At 38.9% G+C, this 26,829-nt stretch overlaps 2 protein-coding genes across 2 annotated transcripts in view; both read right to left on the bottom strand.

Annotated features, from left to right (window-relative positions):
- Positions 1-26,829, bottom strand: part of LOC101743696 (protein unc-13 homolog B) — a 374,291-nt gene that overhangs the window by 145,726 nt on the left and 201,736 nt on the right. The window lies entirely within an intron of this gene.
- Positions 9,062-13,845, bottom strand: LOC134200872 (uncharacterized). The gene is made up of 2 exons (XM_062674749.1): positions 12,805-13,845; positions 9,062-11,636 (listed from the first exon to the last, which is right to left on the bottom strand). The coding sequence occupies exons 1-2, from the start codon at positions 13,717-13,719 to the stop codon at positions 11,574-11,576; spliced, it is 978 nt and encodes a 325-aa protein (XP_062530733.1). The 5' UTR covers positions 13,720-13,845; the 3' UTR covers positions 9,062-11,573.

Here is a 26,829-nt window from a genome sequence, read left to right as displayed (position 1 = left end):
TGGCTTCGGATGGCTTCCGCGGCCACCGACCCAGAGTCAGTAGCTGCGGCATCGATAGCTGAATCTCTGGCATCTGTGGTGTTAGTATGACGGCAAGACATGCGTGTCGGCGACGATACCCAAATGAGGGGGTCGCGCGGAAGCGGAGTAACCCGAACAAAACGTGAAGACGGAGAGACACGAGGACAGACGCGTGCGCAACACCAACATAAGCAATAAGCGGCAGAACTTAATGTTAATCGAATAAAATAAAATCAGTAATAAAAGTATAAAAATGTAACTTTATCATTTTGTTCAATTCCTGAACATGTGTTTTACATGAATTGCGTCACCATTCCCCTTAGCCTCGTGTGAGTTTTAAATGAACAAAAAAAAAAAAAAAGATCTGTGGTGTCGCGGGACGGGATAGGAACAAAGTTTCTTATTATAAAAATATTAATTTTAAGTTATATTCGAGATATAAGGAAAATAAAACTCGAGGTTTCGTAACAACCCACGGTCATTCGGTAACGTGCGAACTTATTGTGGTACACACTTCATTCACGGTTGTTTGCATAAAAAAATCTTAAAATCTTACGTTACTAAGATTTACTAAGATTTACGTAAGATTTTTATTAGTAATGCACACAGTGTACGACTTAACTTTAAAGAGGGTTATCCACCCCTCCGCATCGTCCCATAAGGAATTTCGTTCCAAAAACTCAGACCCGTGTTATTAAACAACAAAGGGCATCCGTCTGCTCAACTTTGACATCCTCTACCTACCCATCTTCGGTAAATTTCCTTGACGCAATAACATATTGTAGACATAATTAAAACCACTTGTACGGTTCATCTCGCTAGTACTTCATTACTACATTTCGTATGCTTCCTATTTTTCGTTTTGACAACATAATTATAAATTTATAACTGGAAGCTTTTTACACCGTGTATAATAATATAATGGTTTCAGGAAATGAAGATCTTATATTTAATTTATACATTTCTTTATTCATTAATTATTAATTGATATTTTTAGTTATTAAATTTAATGTTCATAACTATAGATTAGCGGCTTAATGCCTTAGAAAACTATAAGAGGTGTAAGGTAGATTTCAACCGTAGCATAAAAAATGTGTCTTCGATTATTTCTATTTTTCTAACTTTATTTTCTATGCTATACGTAATTAAGGATTAATTGACGTACGACATCCACATTGGCAAGCTACCTCGAGAAATCAAATAAAATAATCAAACTGATTGAACATCGAAATATGGGTGTACACCGACGAAAACTCAGCGGCGCGTTCTCTTTGATTCAATTATTCCTTCGAACGGCCATTCATCAACTTTGCCAATAAATCGACGTATTTCGTAAACGTAACAACGGTTAATTCGAAATAGGTAAGCGAAAAAAAATGTGGTGGACCGACCAAATTAAAACTGCAGTGGGAGGTCCCCTAAATGAGTGCAGTAGAATGGCCTCGAACAGGGAGAGATGGCGCGACATCGTGAGACGCATCAAGTCTGCCCCTTCCAACACTACATGACGATCACGACCACTCTGTCAAGAGTGACACGACTGAGAAGAAGAAGAAGAAGCGGAAACAATAACTAAACGTATTTCGAATATAAATTTTCAAGATATAAATAATATATAATCATACAAAGTACTGCACTGAGTTTTGAATACCACACATGTGAAGGCAGTATCTGAATAGCAATAGCTTAATAGCAATTGTTTAAATGTCATCTTAAAATAGTTCTATCTTTTTTGCTGATGGGTAGACGATCTCACGCTGCTCTAATAAGTGGTTATAGGAGTTTATAGGAATCACAAAGCATATGTCGCTGTCAATTTTGAAACTGAGGTTGAAATCTCAATCATATTGTTCCAACTGGAATCTGTGACTGATACAACCTACTTCCTTTGCGCGTTAACATTCTCGTCCATCTTGAGAACTAATATCAGGGTGTGTTGTGAACCCACACGTCATAATATCAGTCTCTGAGATAAAAAACACAGGAACTGATACCGTGGCATAATAACTAGCTACTATTAAATTTATGGCTTTTTGATATCCAAATTACCAATTCAGTTTAATATAGCATGAAATATAAACATATAATATCCTGATTTCAAACAAGAAAAATCTAACTGAACAGGGCCGTAAGACTTGCCGATAAATCTTATTTCCTACGCTTCAATGATTTCAATAAAATTCAAAGTCTATTCTTCGTGGAGGGTTGAATAATATTTTTAGAGACGTTCGAAATTTAATAGCTTTTGTACGGTTTCATAAAAGTTGCCTATTGTTTCGTGAAAATCTTTACAGCCTAGTATAAATACAATTAAAAGCATTTTTATGGATACAGCATTTTGAGTGTGAAATAGAAATATACTGAAGTGAATCTTGAATCCGACAATACCTCTCAAAAACAGAGTAAACCTCTGAATAGTACAAACAAACAGCAAACACAAAATCCGTCACAACAAAATTAAGGCACAGATTCATTGGCTATTAAGTACACCTAACAAACAACTTTGTAACTGAATTAAAAATGTCGTACGTTTCGCAGTTAGCCTTACCATAAATAGTTCCAATCTCGGCGGTCTGTACTGGAGTCATGGTCTAGACGGCTGGCCGATCCTTCGGCTGGTCGTAGGACCGTCGAGGCGATTCGCCCGGTTCTTGTGAACTGGGTGAATCGTGACAGAGGACGCCTCACTTTCCGGCTCACGCAGGTGCTCACTGGGCATGGTTGCTTCGGTGAGTTCCTGCACCGGATCCGAGCCGAGCCGACGGCAGAGTGCCACCATTGTGGTTGCGACTTGGACACGGCGGAGCACACGCTCGTCGCCTGCCCCGCATGGGAGGGGTGGCGCCGTGCCCTCGTCGCAAAAATAGGAAACGACTTGTCGTTGCCGAGTGTTGTGGCATCGATGCTCGGTGACGACGAGTCGTGGAAGGCGATGCTCGACTTCTGCGAGTGCACCATCTCGCAGAAGGAGGCGGCGGGGCGCGTGAGAGACGCACAGGCCCGCCGCCGTCGAGCGGGGGCCAGGGAGGCGGATATCGCCCAAGCCCTGGCCCTCTAAGTGTTTCGGGTCCCCTCACATGTCGGCCTGGGGACCGGCGAAGGGGGCCTAAGAAGACGACGTGCAAGCTGCTCTGCACGCGTTTTATGCATGAGCATCCGGGTGATGGAAGGCCGGCTATCCTCAACCCACGCTGGTTCTGACCCAGCGGGGTATTCCGTAGGATAGACCATTCTAACCGGCGCCATCTAGGCGGGCTTCGGATAGCCTGCCGACCGAGAGGGCTGGTGGTCGTGGCGCCGACGACCGCCAGTCCGGCGTCCCGAGGGGGAGGGTGATGGGAGAGATGTGCTCCGCACTAAACGCTTCACTTTCCCCCCTTTTGCCTTTTCATGAGTTTTGTCTCATGCGAGGTTTGGACGTTGGTTGTTGAGAGACAGGAGGTTTTAGTCGGTTCGACTCCGACATGCCCCGCCCTTCATCCCCAGTGAAGGGCGGAAGTCCGGCGATTTCCTCCTGACAAAAAAAAAAAAAAAAAAAACCATAAATAGTTTCATAGCAGTCAGTGTAGATTTCCTGAATTTTTGGCTAACAAATTTTGCTTTTTGTAAACAGAGTAACTATTATTTCTAGAATCATGTTTCCGAAAATGTCCGAAACTTAAATCAAAAATTTTCCGATATTTCTCATGACTATTTATCAATCTTAAAATGAAATGATATTTTCTAAATTACACAATTTCAACTAAATAAAGAGTACTAAGACTGACACGGTCCGAAGTAAGCCCGCTATCCCACGCTTCACCGGTATTCTCCTGTAACAACTTTGAAGAAAACTCGAAGTAAACATTGCTCCACCGCCAATGAAATAACTTAGCGTGGAATGTTTAATACAATAAAACAATGTTTAATACATTGAAACAATGTTTTAAATTAGCGTTCTCGAATCTCACCTACTAACTTTTAGAGAAAGAAAGACATAGATAATGTACTTTATTGCACACCAAAACATAATTAACATTAATAAGCAGTTAACAGACAAGTATAACTGTACAATAGGCGGTCTTATTTCTAAAAGCGATCTCTTCCAGACAGACAGCCGTTTTTATCTACAGGACTTCTTAAAAAGATACAGCAGGTATGCAAGTAGGTAGTGTACCGTTATTAAGAATACTTAGAGTAGTTCACCAAAATAGATAAAAATAGAATCGATAATTTATTGGACTGTTAAAACTTTATGCGATTTGATTACTTTAAAAGTTACTCAAAATTATGTGGAAAATTATTTCTAATTAAATCCTAGAACGCGAAATATATTTCAAGGTATTGTCTTCAAAACTTCAATAATTCATAAAAGAGAAACTGTAAATTCAAAATAAAAGTAAAATTAAAAACCAAGATTGGTCTCGAGACCAAAGTTGGATTCAAACTAAATAAAATAATAATAATTCGAAGATAGAAAAAATAAAACCAAATTATCATACCGTTATAAAATTAAGGAAGCGATCATACAATTAAGCGCGCACATTGAAGTAGTCACATCTAATAGCCACATAAAACCGAGGTTGGCCAGGCGACGTTATAAAGCTAAAATAAACAGTCTTTATCGAAAACCGATACAATAAAACTGTGTGCTGATGACCCGAAGTTCAACGTGTTACTAATGTGGCAACGTCTTGTCGTAAGACTTAAATTTTAGAGCCCCTAGCAACATAGAACAATGCAACCTTGTTTTTTTTTTCTTCCCTACTACCTTCTGCTGGGATGTAGGGACGAATCAAATCCTTCCATTTACATCGGTCTTGGGCAGTCTGTTTTAATGCAATGCAGCAACCTTTTTTTGAAGTTGAAACGTTTAGCTTTTTCTTTCCAGTGTTTAAAAGACTTATTTGAAAAGTTGTGTTTTTAGGATAGCCCAGATTGAAACATAAATAAAAAATGTTAACTCACAGAATCCTAGTCGTCATCAGATGCCTTCCCTTTAAATTGGAAGTTCACTAAGCTTTTACTAAGGCAACAAACACTCATGATGTAACTACAATTTGAAGAAATACATAGCAAATCTTAGAAAATCGATAAATAAATAAACTTTTGCAAATTCTCAAATCAAATCCTTTTTTTAAAAGCGGTTTCTCATACCATTGGCATTTATATTATCTTGCTAAGCCATCTAGATTTTTTTAATGAGAACAGCAACGCCGTGAGTCATGAGTACTTATACTTTAACTAACAACTCGAACATAATGTATACAGTCAATAAATTATTGATAGTATATATAAAGTTACGTATATTTGTTGGTTCAAAGCTGAAAATGAATTGTTGCGTGCTCAATTTGTGATGCTAATACATGCGGCTACAAGCACGTATTAGCAGTTTTAATAGACTCATATAGACATAACATTTAAATGACCCTGACTTTTGATATTTAAAAAAGTGATTTTGCTGTAATCCACAGCTTAACTTTGGAGGTTTAATATTTTTATTTTTATTGCCATTGTTCAATTAAAATAAAAAAGGGAAGAAATGGTATATGATAGAGGAGTATGGAAGGAGAAAACATGTTCCACCGACCCCAAGTGACTAGGAGAAGGGTAGGAAAATGATGATTTTAATTGCCACTGTTCAAGCCAGAACGTATCACTGCTTCACTGTAGTTATAGGCAAAACACAAACCCATACGGGGCTCACAATACCGCTTATAATGGGGGTTAGATTTTTATTATACTATAGTTTTTCATTGAGAAATTCGTTGGCGAATGCCTGAAACTTAAACCCAGCACTGTATATGACATAGTGAAGAACTTACTTCTTTTCATGTTAAGGAATGAATAAGCAGTCTTCAGATGTTATTGTTGGAAGCTAACATAGGATTACGATTTTTTTATAGGTTTACTTTTATTCTAAGCGGCAAGAGCAACTATCTGACTATGGGTGGGGCTTTGAAACTCTCACAAAAAACATGTGTTTTACAGACACATCATACTGTAGAGAGTACACTACATAAGTAGAAGAAAATCGGTTACGATTCAAACAAAGAGAAATTCTTTTCTGTGAATTTACAAGCGGATATGACGTACTGTTTCGACGATAAAATTCTTACAGTGTTGTAAATTTATTATGCCTAATATCGTAAAAGTGCTGCAACTCGGATTTTATAGTGCAATTTTGTGTGTTTTATACAAATTCAGTAATCAACCATTAAATGGTATATATAATACATCAAATTCGAGATTAAGATTACAAAATGTAGCAAACCAATTTTTTAATATTTACACAATACTAAATACTTGTTAAAATACTGACAATCGCCCAAATATAAGCACTGGAGAATATATTTTGTTCCTCTGTCGAGGGTCATACAAACATCACTATTTCTTTTATCTAGTGTATCTAGATTATTCTAGATGTTCAACTCCTATCTTAGTTACAGTGAACTTGTAAGAGGACTTTGAGGAATTGCTTGATAATATGACATCATCATTTGACACTACTAGTGAATTCAACTTCACATACAACCTCAACACGAAAAATTATGTTTCGGAGTTTCATGCCTCAAAGACGTAACATAATTGAAAGCCAAAGAGTGCTCTGTCAAGATAGGCTGCAATACACACTTTGATGGACTCTGGTAACTGCCTCTTTGGTATCTTCATCTCGATTGACCTTCTTAGCAAATATATACCTAGTCAGGTCATAAATTCTGTCACATGTTTAATGTAAAATAATTGAAACAAGTTTATTCATTACGTAACCATTAATATACCAAAATGAACTTAACAAAACATAGATTCTTATGACACTAAAGTTTATTCAAAATGACCTCCGTGATTTTGAATACAGGCCTTCAATCTGCGCGGCCAGTCGTCTATCGCAGCACGAACGAGGTCCATGTCAATATCGGCGGCTGCCTTAATCAAGGATGTCTTGAGTGACTCCAAATTGGGATGAGGCTTTGAGCACGCCTTTTCCTCCAAGTGTTGCCATATCTTGTAATCTAACGGATTCAAATCTGGACTGGAGGAGGGCCAGTCTTCGTGCCGGATGAAGTCGATTTCACGCGCCGCCAGCCAGTCTTGTGTGCTCTTCGCTCTATGAGCTGGCGCCGAATCTTGTTGGAATACCCAGTGCCTGTTATTGAACATGGTATGAGAAACGGGTTCCACAAGGTTCGTCAGGACTGTATTTTGATACACAACTGCATTCGTTTTTACACCTTTCTCACAAAAATGTACCTCTGTTAAGCCCCAATAAGAAACTCCCAACCATACCATGAGCGAGGATGGAAAATGACCTCGTTGGACACGCGGAATACGGTTGCTCGCTTCTTCACTACTGTGTGCGTACACCTTATCATTTTGTTTGTTGTAGCTCTCTTCTACGGTAAACATTTTTTCATCCGAAAAAAGAATTTCCCGATATTTTTTTCCCGCGTACCGCTTCAACAAAGCGCGGCATCTCTTCAGTCTCAGGTCCATTAGACGAGCATTCAAACAATGTCCTGTTTTTCTTCGATATGCCCGAAGCCCTAAGTCTTCATTTAACACCCTTTTCACCGTGGTTCTGCTTAACCCCATCTGAAGGGTCAACAGTTTCTGCTTACGTTTGGGATTTCTTTGAATTCGCGCCTTCACAGCTTTTATCACTGCTGGAGTCCTAACAGACCGAGGGCGACCACTTCTTGACCTGTCATCTACACTAGAGTCTTTCTTTGTATCGTTTGATGGTACGATAAACGAATCTTTTGGTTATATTCAAATTTTTCAGTATGCTAAAATTTTAATTGGTGCGTAACCGCAACGATGCAACGCAATAACTGCAACACGGTCTTCTTTAAGCGTCCACTCCATATTTAAAAATGAGTAAAATTCTAAAAGTATACATTTTTATTTTCATGAACAATCCGAAATTCGAATTCAATAAACTTTTTTGTGGCCAGCATTCTAAAAGAAAAGTTTTTACTGTGTGACAATACTTATGACCTGACTAGGTATATATCCTGAATTAAGCTCCGACTTCATGCCAGTCATCAATCTCAATTAATATTATGTCTATGTATATAATAGCTCATCATTTCGGGCCGCATAGAGGGCAGGTGCGCCGTGGGCAAAACACCAGCCGGATGGTCAAATCTAGTAAAGGAACCACTTGGTAGTAGTGTGTAACATGCGGTCCAGAGCGCCCATGATCGAACACTATGGAGGAACGTCACATGTGGTCGCGATCCTCAGCAATGAGGGAACGATATAGAAGAAGATATAATAAACATCCATCAAAGCTCATCCAGTAATTCATTACCCCTGCCTCATTAAGCAGGCAGCTACTGTGCGGGCCAAGGGTTTTCCCCGAAGCCCGTCCCAACGATGCCCCATCTTAGCCACACAAAAAAATTAAAGAATTAAAACATAAACTTATTATATATAAAAAATGTCATATTTCAAGAAGATAATGTGAAATATGAACACTCGACAATATTTGACAGACACAACAGTATATTCCGTTTGACATATCTTTTGATCTCGAATCATATGACAGTAAACTAACTACAAAGGTGCCGATGCTCCATCGGACGCTTGTCGTTATAACAATCGACCGAACTATTCAAATATTAAAACGAGACGTGACATTACCTCCGAATTGTTGATGGTTGTAATGATTGAAAAATTAAAATGTAATGTAATTTTCACTGATTAACTCTACTAAAGTATTCGATCAGTGTGAAATACTAAATTAACCAAAAAATTCATTGGTACTAAATAATTATAAGTTTTTTTTAAAATCAGAAATTACTTATCTTTTTTTAGACGTAAGGTTTTTAACGGCGCGCATAAGCATTAGATTTTACAAGGGGTTTTCCATATCATGAATTTAGAATCTTGTAGCAAACCGACCGGTACGTCACTCTCGCGGCCGTATGCCCGCTCGCTATACATAGTTAGCATCTATGTCTATCTTTTTAACAGTGTATAATCTATGTTCCGGGCGTTTCCGTTTTGAGTGTGAATAGCGTGCGCCCGCGTCTAAATGTAATTATTGTTTAAAATTGAAAATTGTTTGTGATAAAGGAAGATTAAAATTCGAAATTCGATATTGGTGACTAACCCATAGTTTTAAATACCCCTGAGATCTACCCCTCACTATATCTGGCTGCCCAACGTTTCCTAATTTTTTTCTTGCTTGGACTAACAAAATGGCGCGCACGCTTTTGTGAAAAATTTGCTAACTATTGTATGCTGTTGGTGCTTAATTGTAAAGAATGCCTTTAACTAGAAATCAAGATCGCCAGCAACGTCGCGAAGACGACGTTATTCCTGCTGCAGATGCAAATGCCAACGAAAATCACGAGGAGCATGATAGCCCCCATGATCGCCCCCACGCCGAATCACGTAGCAACAATTCTACGTTCAACCTGGATGATGTTTCAGCGTTGATGGCCTCGCTGCAACGTTCGCAGGCCGAAACATTTAAGAACATTATGTCGTACGTGATGGAACAAAGATCGTCGACTCCGGCACCTCCGCCGATGCCCCCAGTGAACGTAGATGGTACCTTGGCGCGTTGCAGAGCTTCTTTCAGCGGTGCACCTGGTGAATCTGTTGAGGCCTTTATAGATGCAATTGAAAGTTATACAGAATGCGTTCAAGTATCTGACGCTAACATCATACGAGGCCTAGCCATGCTTTTGTCTGCTGACGCAGCTACGTGGCGGCTAGGATTAAAGCATCACATCTCCACTTGGAACGAAGCCAAAGAAAATTTAATATATGCATATGGCACCCGCCTTCCACCACATAGAATATATTTGGAAATATTTGCTTCCCCGCAGGATAACGAAAACACAGACAAGTTTGTTGCTCGTATTCGTGCGCTTATGGCAAAGCTACCGCGGGATGATATTACTGAAAAAGTACAACTTGATATGATATACGGGTTGCTTCATAATAGAATACGCACAAGATTGCGCCGTGAAGAAATCACATCTTTCAATTCATTATTAAACCATGCTCGGAATATAGAAGATTCGATAGAGGAGACTCAATCGAGACCAGTGTCGTCCACTAGTGGTGTGCGTTCGATCCGTGCCCAGCCGGCCCAGGCTGCGAGTCGGCCTGAACCGTGCGCCGCTCGTGCGAGTGCCCCGGCGCCGCGCGCGCGCTTTCCAAACTCCGCCGCGGCCGTCGTGCCCGCCACCGCTGTGCCTGTCGCTGTCGCCCAGCCTGCCGCTGCCACGCCTGCCGCTGCTGTGCCAGGTTCTGCAGAGCAATTCGTGACCACGAAGAAACAGCGTCCAGTGTGCTCCTACTGCAAACGGTTTGGACATGCACGGGAACAGTGAGAGAGAGAGAGAGAGAGTATTCTTTATTGTACACCAAAGAAACAAATGAACAGTGCGATACATTAAAAACAAAAAGTACAATTGGCGGTCTTATCGCTAAAAGCGATCTCTTCCAGACAACCATCAGGTGGACAAGAATCATTTGGAAACGAACTACGCGCGGTGTACCATTCCAGTGAAATACATATACATATATGTACACATACATATACACATACATATCTCTGTAAATATACATAAAATTAATACAAAGTATTATAATATAATAATAATTATTAGAAATAAAAAATAAATAAATTAAGTTTAAATTTTGCTTCTTTACACATAAATAAGAATAAGCAATTTACATATAAAAGATACTTAAAATACCTTTGAAACATATACAATTTAAGTAGATACCAATTTCAGAAATTTACCCTATCACATATTAAATCTGTTGACTAGTATTTAAAAAATGTTCCTTAATGAGGCGTTTGAACGACTTTAATGTTTCAGCATGTCGTATACGTACCGGGAGAGCATTCCACAAACGAATAGCTTGAACAGTAAAGGAATGATCGTAGAACCTTGTCGAATGCACTGGCATCATTAATTGCATGTTGTCCGTTGATCTCAGGGATATGGTATGTGTATCACGGATAAACTCAAAGCGTCTTTTGAGATAAGAAGGAGAAGAAGGATTAAATAGAACAGTATAGAGCAAAGAAAGAATATGAGCATTCCGACGAAGGCGAATTGGCAGCCACTTGAGCTTAGCGCGAAATTCTGAGACGTGATCATATTTTCGTAAGCCAAATATAAATCTTAAACAGAAATTTTGAAGACGCTCTAGTTTATTTAATTGTGCTTCAGTGAGATCGAGATAGCTAACATCAGCATAATCAAGGATGGGGAGAAGAAGAGATTGTGCAAGCGCAGTCTTGGTGGCAGTAGGGAGAAAATTTCGCAGACGTCTTAAGGATCCTGCAGCCGCATAAATCTTTCGACAAGTTTCTTTAATTTGTGCATCCCATGACATATGCCTATCTACAAAGATACCCAAGTTTCTCACCTTATCACTAACTGGTATTTGAACTCCATCAATTGAAATTGGGGGAATTCGCGTCCAATCAACTGTCGCAAGCCTTCTAGGTGCACCGACAATAATGACCTGAGTTTTTGTCGGATTTATTTGCAGCCCATAAGATTTACTCCAATTTGTTATACTAAGTAAGTCATTATTTACTTTGGTGCAAGCAAGAGGCAATTCTTCCACCGGGGCTTGCGTATAAAGCTGGAGATCGTCTGCATACAAGTGGTAGGAGGAAATGAGATGGTTGGAGACAGAATTAATATATATCGCGAAGAGCAATGGAGATAAAACGCCACCCTGCGGAACACCCACGAATGTGTCACACCACGAAGAAAAATTATCTTCGATGCGAACACGCTGCCGGCGACCAGACAGGTAACTACGAAACCAATCAACTACGGATGGAGATGTGTTAAGAGAGCCAAGTGTAGCAAGGAGAATGTCAATATCAACGGTGTTGAAAGCATTACTAAAGTCAAGCAATGCAAGCACCGTCAACATTCCCCTCTCCATGCCGAGCCTAATATCATCCGTGATATTTACCAATGCAGTCGTAGTACTGTGACCAGGACGGAAACCAGATTGGAAGGGATTTAAGAGATTATTTTCATAAAGGAATTCACTCAGCTGTGCATGAATAAGCCGTTCTAAAACCTTGGATAGGAAAGATAAGATGGATATAGGACGATACTCGGAAAATGATTTGGGATTAGGCTTTTTAGGCAGAGGTGTAATTTGCGCGTCCTTCCAGGCAAAGGGAAAGGTACCATTACTCAAAGAGTAATTCATGATATGCGTAATTACAGGAAGGATTTCATCAAGGATTGGTAGGATCATATTTCGGCTCAAATTGTCAGCACCGACTGCATTAGAAGTAATAGATAAGATGCTCTTCTTAACACCACAAGCCATTAAGTGATTGAAAATAAACGGTGAAAAATCCGGGGTCGGGAGATTTGAAAGAGAGTTCATTGTATTCGATTTAACTGTCACATCAAAATTGGACGAAGTTGAAAAATGTAAATTTAATGCATTTAAATTCACGTCAGAAGGGGGTATCACATGACGTGTCTTTCCAATCCCCAAAGTTCTAAGAAATTTCCAGACCTTCACCGGATCTCCATTTTCTACAGAAGTATGAATATGTTGGCGTTGAGCATCCCTACACATCCTGTTGCAGCGATTTCGAATCCGCATGTAATTATTACGATTCTCAACTGTAGGTATTCTCTTGAACCTTGCCTTGGATGCTGCTTTTTTAGATAATAATATTTTGAGTTCCTCCGTAAGCCAAGGCGAGGGTAAATGCTTAAGCCTTACCGGACGGATCGGTGCATGTTTATCGTATAGTTCTGTTAAAAGTGTTGTAAGGAGCTTAACCTTTTCGTCACAGTCGTCACATGCAAATAAGGGGTCCCAGTCAATACCACTAGCATCTTCACGAAGGTTATCCAGGTCTATACCACCAAAATTGCGTTGCAAGAGGATTCTAGATTTGGCCTTGGGGGGGCGAATCTTATAAGAAAGGAAAAGTAAATCGTGGTAAGAAAACGCATCGGCTGAGCACTGTCCGTGTTTAGCGACGTGATCTCGAGAGCTAATCAAAATTAGGTCAAGAAGTGACGGGGTACAGTTGGGGAAAGTGTGTGTAGCATTTAAGGGGAGAATAGATAAATTACAAGATTCGGTAACAGATAGAAAAGAAGAAGAACGACTATTACTTTTAAGAAGACATGTGTTAAAATCACCCATTATTATGCAATGGTTGTAAGAAGGAACTAAAGTGTCGAGGATGCCTTCAAAGGATGAGAAAAAATCTAAATGTGACGAGGGTGAGTAGTAGACACCCAAGAGAACTTTACGGTGGTTTAGCTCCACTTCCAGAAAAAGATGCTCACCGGCATTAGGTGGAGGAGGCTGTGCAGACAGACTAATTATTGTATACTCAATGTGTGTACGGAGATATATGGCTACACCACCGCCACCACCACTTATGCGATCGTTGCGAATAAGACGGAAGCCAGGTAAAGCATACGAACATGAAGGGAGACAAGGCTTAAGCCATGATTCGGAAATAAGAATGGCGTGGATGTTCTCACAGCTAAAACTTGCCAGCATATCAGGAAAATGTGCTGGTACGCTCTGGGCATTAATGTGAACAACATTAAAGTTCCGGGAACCATCAGAAAACTGCGACATTAGTGTCTCAGCCAAAGAAGGAACACTGGTAAAACTTGCATCATTACTACTTGCTGAGAAAAATATTTCAGCTATATCGCTTTCCGTTTCCGACATTAAAGATTAAATTATAATAAATATAAAATGAGATCAGGTAATATTCTAAACAAAATTATTAATATGCGTCGTTGCGTAAAGAAGCAAAACAATAAATATTAATAAACCAATGTACTTACAGGTTATGTAGTTACAATTCAACTACAAACATTCAGTCCACCCGCTGGTTGAGTGTTACAACAATAAATAAAAATAAAACTGAAAATAAAAATATTTACATTATTCGTGAAGTTAAAGAAAAGAAAAGAAAAATAATAATTCAAATAAAAACAAAACAAAACTACTAAAGACAAATTATTCATAGTTCAGGCCGTAATAAAAAACTTGGGAAAAAGATTAAGAAGAAAGATTTCGTCAACACAATATTATTGTTGGAGTCAACATTATACGTAAAAAAAAAAAAAAAAAATTTATATCGAAATACTTACTCTATGACACAACACGCGAAGTTATCTATATTAGAATATAATCTGTGCTTGTCAAAGTATTATCTGTGGTAAAAGTGTTTGTTGTTGTGATGTCGTTGAGCGTTAAATTTATTACATTTATACAAGTAATATGTTAAATTATGCAGAGTACAAAATAAATGTATGAACTGAGTATGAACACAACAACTAAGCAGATTGGAACTATTCGCTTAATCCGCCTTATTCAGCAGAAATACTCATGTACAAACCTTATACTACCCGAAAAACAAATATGAATTCGACCTGAATATGAATTCGACCTGAAGATGAAAGTAATAGTAGCAGAAATAAAATGAAAAATGCAGAATAAAATTGAATCTTCATTTACGGGCGGCCGCACGCTTAAGCTTTGGTGCAACAGACGCCGTGTTTGGTTTTGCGGCAGTTTGTACAGGAACAGTCTCCACGGTGTGCCTATCAATTTCAATCAGTTGTCTACGGCAGTACACCCGATGTCTTTTGCCATCTGAGCCGAGAACATAAACTGTGCCTTCTTTAGTCCACGAGTTCGTTACTCCAAACTTGTCCCGTGCTGCCATGAAAACATCGTGCCGTTGTTTCGTAAGAAATTCGGAAACCGTTATCCCAGTCCTTTTTAATTGAGACTTACTAAACCAGATCTTATTGCGGAAACTAAAATCATGGAACTTCACCAAGATCGGTCGTGCCCTTTCCCTGGCAGAAGGCTGTCTCATTCTGTTACACCATTTAATATCGTGAACTGAAACAGTATTTAATGAAAAATGTTTTTTCAATATGTCGGCCACAATTTCGAATGTATTTTCTTGTTTCTGTTCAACCACCCCGTGGAAAAGCAACATCTTCCTGCGGCCATGCATCTCCATGTGATCAAGTTTGTGAGACAGAACCTCAATCTGTTTTTGTAGACCCGACACAGCCTCAGTGATAAATGCTCGAAACACTGCAAACTCAGCAGCCAGGTCCGGAGAAGATGTTGAGGGAGATGATACTGACTGTGGATGAAGCTTTGCCTCAAAATCAGCCATCTTCTTGTAAAAGTGCTCCGACAAGTCTGACAAACTACTTTGCAGTACATTCATCTTGAAATCAGTAAATATTTAAAACAGGAGAATAACACTTCCCAGCAGGCAGACACTAGTACTTATCACAATAAATGGTCAATTTCTCAAAAAAGACTTTTGTTAATATTTTAAATCAATTTTAACAAATGTGAACGAAAAACTCGTGTGTTTTCTGTGACTACCCGCGCACAGTGCCGTAAGTTAAACAACCGAGGTGAGCAAAGTCAATCTAACTTTTCCGAGGGTGTGCAAAATGACAATAATGCGTTTTATAGTGTTCAGTGTAATGTTAATAATACTAACACAATTAGTTCTAATTTACCTGTTCAGAATGCAATGTATGATGTTAAGCAGCATGACAAAAATAATTTTCTGAGTAATTTTGAATGTCAAAATTTTTGTAACCGGGATGCAAATATTAATTATGCTACCATTAACAGAGGCCCTACTTCCAGAAAATCTTATTTTCATGCCTGTAATGATTCTGTGTCAAAGAATATTAACTGTAATTGCACTAGTAATAATGAGATGCCAACCTTTTGTGATTCTCATGTTTTATATAATCAAGATGTTCGGATAAAGTGTAAAAATTTAAATATTTGTTATAACCAGGGAACTAGACCTAAATGTAAGAACTCATTTTTACCTTATAATCAAATAATTGAACCAAATTGTAATAATTTAAAATTTTCAACTAACCATGACTGTGACACAAAAGGCAGTAAGTGTAATTTTGGAAAAATTAACGAATGTGTGGAAATTGATAATTGTTTGAATTTTAATTATTGTACATGTGAGGGAAGTGTTGTAGCGTCCGTGTACGACCGTGAGAGTGATGATAGGTATTTGCATTTACGGCCTATTTTCAAAATTCAAGTTCTCGGTAAACAGGGTACTGCACTTATAGATACAGCAGCTAAGCATTGTATTGCTGGTCACACGCTGTATGCTCTCCTTCTACAAAAGGGTCACCCTCTTACTCCCTCCACTAGGCGAGTCAAACTTGCTGATGGGCATGTTCGGAATATGGATGTATTGACAACCATATTACCAGTGAGGTTAGAACACATAGTGATTGATATTCCATTTATAATCTTCCCTGATTCTAATGATAATGAAACTTTACTGGGTATTGATTTTATTAATGCTGCCAAAGTTATTATTGATTTTCCTCGTCATGAATGGTATTTTAGTACTGATGCTAAGGTGCATTATAAATTACTTTTTGAACCTATGTCTCGTGGTGTGTGCATAGCTTCTACTAACATGCTTCGGGATGATGAAGGTATGCACTTGCAATCAGCTGAGCGCCAAGCATTATCTGAGTTCCTTATTCGGCATGAAAGTATTTTTACAGCAGGGGGAGGTCCGACACCATTCATAGAACATTGCATAGACACTGGAGATCACCCCCCGATAGCTGTGCCGCCCTATCGCCTTAACCCTTCCAAGAAGGAGACGATGAAGAATGAAATAGAGAAGATGCTGGCAGATGACATCATTGAAGAGTGCGAATCCGCCTGGTGCTCTCCTGCATTGATGATACCGAAGTCCAATGGTAATGTAAGATTCTGCGTGGATTACAGGCGCTTAAATGAAGTAACCAAATCGGATACTTACCCACTCCCACGCATTGATGATCTTCTCCAGAATACAAAGAAGAATTGTTACATGACCACAATAGACCTTCGTTCTTCATATTGGCAAGTTATGGTCCGAGAAGCAGACAGAGACAAAACAGCTTTTGTCTGCCCCCTGGGCACTTACCGTTTTAAAAGAATGCCGTTCGGCTTGAAGAATGCGCCGGCGACTTTCCAAAGGCTTATTGATCGTCTACGCTCCTGTGCTGCTTTGAAGGATGTTACAGTACTTGCTTATCTAGACGATTTGTTAATTATTTCAGAAGGATTCCAGCAACACCTACAAGACCTGGAAGCTGTTTTTAGACGTTTGTCTGAATTTAAACTTCACGTAAACAGAGAGAAGTGCACTTTTGCCAAAGAAAGGGTCCGTTATCTGGGCCACGTCATCACTCCAGACGGTGTGTCTCCTGACCCTGAGAAGGTCAGTGCTGTCCTTAATATGCTGGAACCATCTAACCTAAAACATTTAAGAACTTTTCTCCAAACATGCTCTTGGTTCAGGAAGTTTATTCCAAACTTTTCAAAGATAGCAGAACCGCTTACTCGACTGACCAAGAAGAATTACACATGGATCTGGGGACCTGAACAAACACAGGCATTCAAAGAATTGAAGCGTCTGCTGACCACGGCGCCCGTACTTGTTCAAGCGAATTTTAAACAACCCTTAGTACTGCGTACCGACGCGAGCAACTATGCACTTGGCGCAGTTTTAGCTCAAGGGGAAGGCAAGGACGAAAGGCCTATCGAGTATGCTAGCCGCCTACTCACCGCAGCGGAGCGCAACTACTCTACTACAGAACGGGAAGCGCTTGCTGTAGTCTGGGCCGTGGAGCGTTTCAGGCCATACCTCGACGGCCAACCAATTATTATAGGCAGTGACCACCAACCCTTGCGTTGGTTGCTTTCTTTAAAGTCTCCTGCTGGTAGGTTGGTCCGTTGGGCGCTTAAACTCCAAGAATTTGACATTAGATTCGAGTACACCCCAGGAAAAGCTAACGTTGTCGCTGACACGTTAAGTAGACCGATCTGTTCCAACGAAACACAAAATAACTGCGGCATCTGTTCTGTCATTTGCGACCAGCCCAGCAAGTCACCTACCCAGTTACGTCAAGACCAGTTGACTGATCCGGAAATACAGAAGATCATCACAGAACTGGAAGGAGTGGATGAACTTGCTGCTAAAAGATGGTCAGAAAGAGGATTTCTAATGGAACAAGGTGTTTTATATCGACTTAATCCGGATTCTGATGCCGAGGCCCCACAATTAGTCATTCCTGCCCATCAAGTGACCGACGTTCTCAAAGAGCTTCACGATGCCCCTACCGCTGGACATGCAGGAATTGACCGGACTTACCAACAAGTCTCACGTCTGTTCTACTTCACAGGAATGAGAAGAATCATAACCGACTATGTAAAGGCATGTATCCATTGTCAACGCTATAAGGCTGCTAATACCAAGCCTCCAGGTCTATTGCAGACGCCGGTGATGAACCAGCGCAACGAGGTCTTGGCAGTTGATCTTTTCGGCCCGTTGCCACCTGGAAAACAGGGGGAGCGTTGGATCTTGCTAATAGAAGATACTGCTACGAGGTGGACAGAACTTTTCCCATTGAAGGAAGCTACTGCTGAGGCGTGTGCACATGTCCTCATAGAGGAGTATTTTATGAGATTTGGTCTTCCACGCCGACTAGTTTCTGATAATGGCGTACAATTTATTTCGGCAGTCATGCGTCAATGCATGTCCATCCTGGGGATAAAGCAAAACCTTATCCCTCTCTATCACCCAGAAGCAAACCCCGCCGAACGTAAAAACAGAGATCTTAAGACTTTATTAGCACAACTCGTGGAATGTGACCACACTTCCTGGCCAAACATGTTACCAGTGATTCGGTTCGCTCTTAAAACGCTAAATGTCGCACCACAGGTATGTCACCTGCTTACTTGTCATTTGGCAGAGAGATGAGGTCCCCCACAGAAGTCACTCATGACCTTCGTGCTGTTCTAGACAAAGATAACTTTGTTCCCCAAATAACTCCCTATCTCAGGAAATTTGTTAACTCCTTTTCAGCGGTGCGCGAACGTGTAGAGACGCTTCAAGATAAAGCTAAAGGGTATGCTGATCGTTCGAGACGGCCCATTGAAACATTCAACGAAGGTGACATGGTTCTCATCAAATCACACGTCCTCAGTAAGAGCGCTAAAGGCCTTACTTCTAAGTTTGTTCCAAAACGCGATGGTCCGTATCGCATCGTTAAAAAGGTCAGCCCTACTACTTACCACGTCGCGCATGTTGACAAACCTGATGAAGTTTTAGGGAAATATCATGTGAACGATCTCACTCTATACCGTGAGAATCAGAGTGATGCTCTTCCGCGGCCGGTGATGCCTAAAAAGAAACGTGGTCGTCCCCCAAATAATGTTAAAACAGATTCTCGAGTTCCAGGGCATATGACGACACGGCATGCTGAACCATGTGCTGAAGCTCCACGTCTTTCTCCCGCAGCTGGTGGTATGGTTGGTCTTGCGCCTGTCCCTCAGCCCAGTAGTAATGAGATGCTAGTCCAGGAGCGAGGGCGTCCTCCAGGACTAGAGGGGGAGTATGTAGCAAACCGACCGGTACGTCACTCTCGCGGCCGTATGCCCGCTCGCTATACATAGTTAGCATCTATGTCTATCTTTTTAACAGTGTATAATCTATGTTCCGGGCGTTTCCGTTTTGAGTGTGAATAGCGTGCGCCCGCGTCTAAATGTAATTATTGTTTAAAATTGAAAATTGTTTGTGATAAAGGAAGATTAAAATTCGAAATTCGATATTGGTGACTAACCCATAGTTTTAAATACCCCTGAGATCTACCCCTCACTATAATCTCAATTTGTTTTTACGCTTGCTTCCGGAAAATTTATGAGCGCGTGCGTTGGTAAAACAGTTTCCGTTAAAACTCGAGTATTCGAGAAGATGATGAACGTATACAAAAATCTGATATTTGTGTACGGTTAGACTAGTGCTTATCGAAGAACATTCGAGAAAAGTGTCACCACAAAATTCAATATACGATTCATTTTGATGACCACTTTAAGGCGAGGTGTACAGGTACGGTCTTAGGTCTTCACTTTTATTTTTATTCAAATGCTTCCTTATACGATTCCATTCACGCATTACGTATAAGCGCAAAAGGTTTTTTTTTTGTGGGCAATTCACACCGTGAGTGTTTCGCTTTCTCAAGTGCCGGACACTAAGAACGCCCGAAAGACCTCTCAAACGCGTTTTATTCTCGTCCTATTTTCTTGTTGGCTAACACTTAACTCTGTAACATAATATGTGAACGTATTTATTGGCAATTCGAGATAGCGGATCACAGTATGCCGTAACACGGACGAGGCTCGACAGTAACGAGATTTGACGGTTTCATTGGTTTGTTAATTAAATTTAAGTCGTGGACGACGATTGATAAAAATGCTTTTTTTCATTCTGCTACTAAAAAATCGAAAGCGTGTTACGTGAGAAGCGCTTGACGTAAATCGGAAGTGTACCTACCCACCGGAAATAATCAACATTTTCTTAAGAGTTTATTTTAAATATAAATCTGCTGGACAAAACATAACAAAAATGATTTATTCAATTCAAAATTCAAATCTTTCAAATAGCACTAGACAGTATATTACAATTCAGAAAAGTGAAGACTTTCACTTGCTATTTCATATAATCGTTTAATAATTTGACAATAATACTAACGTTTTGTGTAAAAAGTTGTAAAACTCTAAGGACTAGTGGCACCGCAGTAGTCGAGATTCGACTATAATTAATTGGAATTGTAAGTTTGTACACTATTATGATTGTATTTTATACTTCTATAATCACAAATTTCGCCAAGACTACTATAAAAATATTAACACAGACAAACAATATTTAATCTTTTCTCAATTTGACAACAGACGTCAAGAACAAAAGTTTGACAATAAATAGTATGCATGCGTGTGTGCGTCAAATACGTGTGTATAATGTTTTCTTTATTGATTTAATGTATCTTTTATGCATTATTTAAAAACATATTAGCATTGTGCACTTCTTCTCTATATGAAAAATTTCATACTCCTTCGTCCGCGCAAATTTCGTAAAAAGGGATACAAAGTTTTTGCTTCACGTATTAATATATAGATATCAAGTTTTCGCCGCGTGATGTTTTTTTGAATGCGAATAATTCGTATTTGGTTAGGAATACTCAAAAAATAAAGATTACTTTAAAAAAACACGCATTGTTGTTGCAGTTTGTGCAGAAAACAAATATATGTTGTGTATGTGCGTCTGTATGTGTGTGTATTGTGTTTTAAATTCAGTGTGTGATATAAAGTCAATTCTAAAAATTTATTATACGCTATTATTTTCAAAAGTCTAATTATTCAGAACATTTTTCATCTCTTCTCTACCCGAGCCGAACGAGTCTGGAATAAACGATACTATTACTTTTATTTGGTACAGTGTAAACGTTTAAAAATTCTGTATTTTCATAGTGAAAATACAGAATTTTTATGATTTTTTTTATATTTTTTTTATTGCTTAGATGGGTGGACGAGCTCACAGCCTACCTGGTTTTAAGTGGTTACTGAAGCCCATAGACATCTGCAACGTAAATGCGCCACCCACCTTGAGATATAAGTTCTAAGGTCTCAAGTATAGTTACAACGGCTGCCCTACCCTTCAAACTATAACGCATTACTGCTTCACGGCAGAAATAGGCAGGGTGGTGGTACTTATCCGCGCGGACTCACAAGAGGTCCTACCACCAGTAATTACGCAAATTATAATTTTGCGGACTTGGTTTTTATTACACGATGTTATTCCTTCACCGTGGAAGTCAATCGTGAGCATTTGTTGAATACGTATTTCATTAGAAAAATTGGTACCCGCCTGGGATTCGAAACACCGGTGCATCGCTCGACACGAATGCACCAGACGTCTTATCCTTAGGCCACGACGACTTCAAAATTTGTCAAGAATTTCTCAACTCAACATTGTTAATAGTGGATATTAAGTGCCTTTATCGATCTGAAACACTAATCTAAATTTGTAAAGTGCGCTATAATATTGACAGCACTCTGTAAGCGCTATAGATTGGTTCTGAATATAAATAGCCTACTGCTGCTGTTGTGGTATATTTTAAGTCAGTACAATTAAGTACCATAGCTCTATCTATTTTTGTTGTGAAGCATTCATATAATGCCCTCAAAAATAATGACCAAACTACTAGAACCCTCGCCTTGTACTAGCGGCCGTCCACAATAAGACAATTGTGGATTGCGTCTGAATTCGTGATTTCTACCCTTATAATACAATGAAAATATGTAGTAAAATGTAGTGAAATTTGTAGTAATGATGTAAAATCTTCGGATGTATCTCTCAACGTCAAACTTTGAGAGGCCTACCCCATGATCTGTAAGCGGAGTAAAATGTCTCTTCGGAACAAGGTGACACTTTACAAAACTTGCATAAGGCCCGTCATGACTTACGCGAGTGTGGTGCTCGCTCACGCGGCCCGCACGCACATAGACACCCTCCAATCTCTACAATCCCGCTTTTACAGGTTAGCCGGCGGAGCTCCGTGGTTCGTGAGGAACGTTGACCTACACGACGACCTGGGCCTCGAATCTATCCAGAAATACATGAAGTCCGCGTCGGAACGGTACTTCGATAAGGCTATGCGTCATGATAATCGCCTTATCGTTGCCGCCGCTGACTACTCCCCGAATCCTGATCACGCAGGAGCCAGTCACCGTCGATGCCCTAGACACGTCCTTACGGATCCATCAGATCCAATAACATTTGCATTAGACGCCTTCAGCTCTAACACTAGGAGCAGGCTTAGGGACCCCGGTAACCGTACTCGTCGAGCTCGACAAAATTTCATGGCTTTTAAAATCACATTGGTGCTATAGAAATAATTTCAAAAACAGTAATTGTTTCTCGAAACGCAAACATCTTCACTATTTCCTAAGGCAAAACGCTTATATTGTTATAAATTGTATTATAATAAATTTATAAATTGATAACCTTCGAACGACTGTCCAGTATTTGAGATAAATATGCATTAGGTACCTGGTTCATCTCCTATAATACACGCGTATGTCTTAAGACTAAATTCCGAATTCACAAAAACAAACAGCATCCCCTTTGTAACTCGATCAATATACACTTTTTAATCAGTCCCATTCGCGACAACGCTCAAGCAAAAGCAATTTCGTTATCCCTTCTACCGAATTATTATACCGGAATTAATAAAAGAGCGAGGTCGAGTTTCTCTTGAATATCTCTCGGAGATTTTTTGCCGTTCCGAAGAATTTGTATCAGAAAGTTCATTATTTATGCATGTGGCTTATTATTGCGAGTAGACGATGTTATGACTTTGTTTTCTCGTTTATTTCACGGACACGAACTAAGCGACAGTCGTGTTTTAGACGCACTTTATTATTTGTTGTACGTGGTGACGTCATTTGGAATTTGTTTTAGACATTGGTATATTTTTGTTTGACTTGTTCAGAGAATCTTAACAAAGATAAATATTTCTGAGCAACAATCGCGGAATACGGTATACGATCTCAGCCAGTCTAGGTACTGCTATTATTTTTTTGTCCCTTTTTTTTTTTTAATGCTAGATTAGTGGACGAGCTCACAGCCCACCTGGTGTTAAGTGGTTACTGGAGCCCACAGACATTTACGACGTAAATGCGCCACCCACCTTGAGATATAAATTCTAAGGTCTCAAGTATAGTTACAACGGCTGCCCCACCCTTCAAACCGAAACGCATTACTGCTTCACGGCAGAAATAGGCAGGGTGGTGGTACCCACCCGCGCGGACTCACAAGAGGTCCTACCACCAGTAATTACGCAAATTATAATTTTGCGGGTTTTATTTTTATTACACGATGTTATTCCTTCACCGTGGAAGTCAATCGTGAACATTTGTTGAGTACGTATTTCATTAGAAAAATTGGTACCCGACGGCGGGATTCGAACACCGGTGCATCGCTCAACATGAATGCACCAGACGTCTTATCCGTTAGGCCACGACGTTATCTTTGTGAACATGATAAAAAAATGCAAATTAATAGACGTTACCTATTTAATAAGCTATATTTACATCTATTTTATAATATGAAAACCTATACGTTTGATTTGCAAAGACTAATAATTTTAGAAAAACAAACTGTAGCTTTGACGTTACAGGGGGGCGTGCAAATAAACGACGTCAAAGTGATGTAAACAAAAACTCAAAACGCACTCAAACACTGTTACACTTAACGCTTAATCCTTACGAACCTAATAGAACAAAAGCGATTCAAAGTTACACGCAAAATCCAAATAAAACTGAATATGCAATTGCGAAAAGAGCACATCTCTGAAAATGTAAAATGTTCAGGAAATGAAAAAAACTGATCATTTTCTAAAGCAGTGTAAATTTTAAAATATTAACTTTTGAGATATATTTTACTGTTAATGAGCAATTGAAAATTACTGAAATTATTACAAAATTGGTGTAGGTAAGCCTCAAAACTACATGTATATGAAAAAACGTATTTGACAAAATACGCGACATGTGCCCTTTTCGAAATTGCATATTCAACTGTTATATAATCCGAGCATTAACCGCGGGCCAAGCTTCGACTCTCAGGCCCTGAAACAGAACTCTCTAAGCCACGAATAAAAGTAAAATTTAATTTTTAGGGCACATTTTGGCCTAACCTAAAGCAGGATTACGCCGTACACCGCTTCCGGCTGGGATACTAATAAGTTATTCACTAACGTAATGTATTCCTGGACTGCTAAGTTTAAACTAGAATCGATATTCGAATAGTCTCAAAATAAAAGTCTTTTCAACTAAACGTTAAGGTTCAATTTCCTGTAAAAAATAATAAAAATTGCATTTTAATTTTAGAATGAAAATAATGAAATTAGAAAATTATCAAATACGACTATTGAGAATTTATAATGATACTTGCAGCTAAAAAATAAAAACATGGTAAAACCTTTGCGACTAAATTCTGGAATCAAATGAAGAAATACGTAAAATCATATTCGATTTTATTCGTAACAACATTACAAATGTCAAAAGTTAGCCAATAAATTAATAATCCGATTTACCCGCAAGCTCTTCGAGAACAAAGCTGAATTTTCGTGTAATTTATACACAGAGAGCATCGCATTTTTTTTTATTCTACACAACAACTCTCCTCGTTACATTCAAAAGTAAATTATAAAGGTTTTCTTTTAATACGTTTTGTTGAAAACGTTTTCAAACGAGCGAATGATTACGAAAATACTCGTAACACAAGTATGGAAAGTTTAACTGACGAAAGAATGTTTGGTTGTTTTTAGAACGAAGGGAATTGGAATCATGACTTAAGGGACCATGCGGAGGGGTTAGGGTACCGGGAAAAAACGTCCGTAACGTAAGATTTTTATTATTTATGTATAGTCTTAGTATGATGGCTATACAGTGTCTAATGTATAGTCTATGTGATGACGGTTATTATTATTATTATTCATATAAATAACTGTTTATTTGTCTATTATTATTATATATTTTTTATAAATCATTGTGAATAAAATAAAGCTGATAACTTTGTAAAGTAGTTTTTTTTTTTATCAATAAAGAATCATAAAAATTTATACCCTAATAATTATTTCCTTATACCTCGAATAGAACTTAAAATTAATATTTTTATTTTATAATAAAGAACTTCGTTCCTGTCCAGTGTCACACGACACCACATATCTTTTTTGTTGTATTCGCAACATCGCTTTGTTTATAAGCTACTAAACACAGCACGGGAATGTTTTTAAATTAACCCACCTTTAGACACGTCACAGTCCCAATTCTATTATTTTCCGACTGCCCCATCAGGTACCTATGATTGTTTCTCGGTAGAAATAGGCCGAATGGTGGTAACCACACTTGTAGGTAGAAAATTCATCGAACCACCAGTAAATGGCGGTTGTCGACTGCCGTACTAGTTTAATATTCAAAGAACGTTGCCTCTTATACTCCGGTGAAAAAAATCCGTGTGATATAATAGCTACGTACATACACGTGTACTTAAATTATTCTCGATTCATCATTACAATCATTCGGTATATTTCTCCTTACTATTTCACCGTGGTGGTAGGGCGTCTCTGATGGTAGGGTATTTTGTGGGCCCGCATAAATAGGAATCACCACCCTGTCTATTTCCTTCGTGAGTTAGCATCTTATAGCATTCATTATCTTTCGGTTTGAAGGGTGGAGTAGCCGTTGTAAAAATTGAGATTTAGGACTCATGTCTCAAGATGGTGGCGTTGAAGATTACATTGTTCAAGTCTATGTGCTCCGACCAATCATTTTAATTATCAATCCACATAACTTCTCAATTTGGACATACAAAAATAATAAAACAAGTCGTCAGATTCTAAAAAATTCAAAAATGAACAAGAAACCTAAAACAAATTTCAATGAGCCCTTTACGTAAACCATATATGAACGCAAAATACACATTAATATTATAATAACGTGTTCGGAATCCGTCGTAGGGACGAGCCATAAGTATTAAGACGCGTCCATAAAATTTTCACGCTTCAGAAGACTGTGATGATGTTTGAAAATATACCAATTACTTTTGGTTATTTCTAATGAGCGATATTTTAATATCTCTGTTGGGATAAAATAATAAGTATACAATAATTTTTTTAAGTCATTATCATCCATGATTCATATGAAGACAAGTTCAAAACTTTCGTAATTAATAAAAATATTTATTATTTACTAGTTGATCCGGCAGACTTCGCAAGTTCAAAACTTTCGTAATTAATAAAAATATTTATTATTTACTAGTTGATCCGGCAGAGTTCGCAGACTCAATAGATAAATAAAAGACCTAAACTTTAGTATAAAATAAACTAAAACAAACAAAAGGAATCCGTCCGACGC

Source organism: Bombyx mori, chromosome 21 (assembly GCF_030269925.1).
Source record: "Bombyx mori chromosome 21, ASM3026992v2".
Taxonomy (NCBI): Eukaryota; Metazoa; Arthropoda; class Insecta; order Lepidoptera; family Bombycidae; genus Bombyx; species Bombyx mori.
The sequence above is the reverse complement of the archived record's forward strand: the minus strand, read 5'-3'. Positions and strand labels throughout refer to the sequence as shown.

Excerpts from the sequence above, each read along its gene's own strand:
- LOC134200872 (XM_062674749.1), bottom strand. The coding sequence starts at position 13,719 with ATGTCGGAAACGGAAAGCGATATAGCTGAAATATTTTTCTCAGCAAGT. Across the intron at positions 11,637-12,804 it reads GTGACGACTGTGACGAAAAG|ACGATCTCCAGCTTTATACG; the intron begins GTTAAGCTCCTT and ends ACTTGTATGCAG.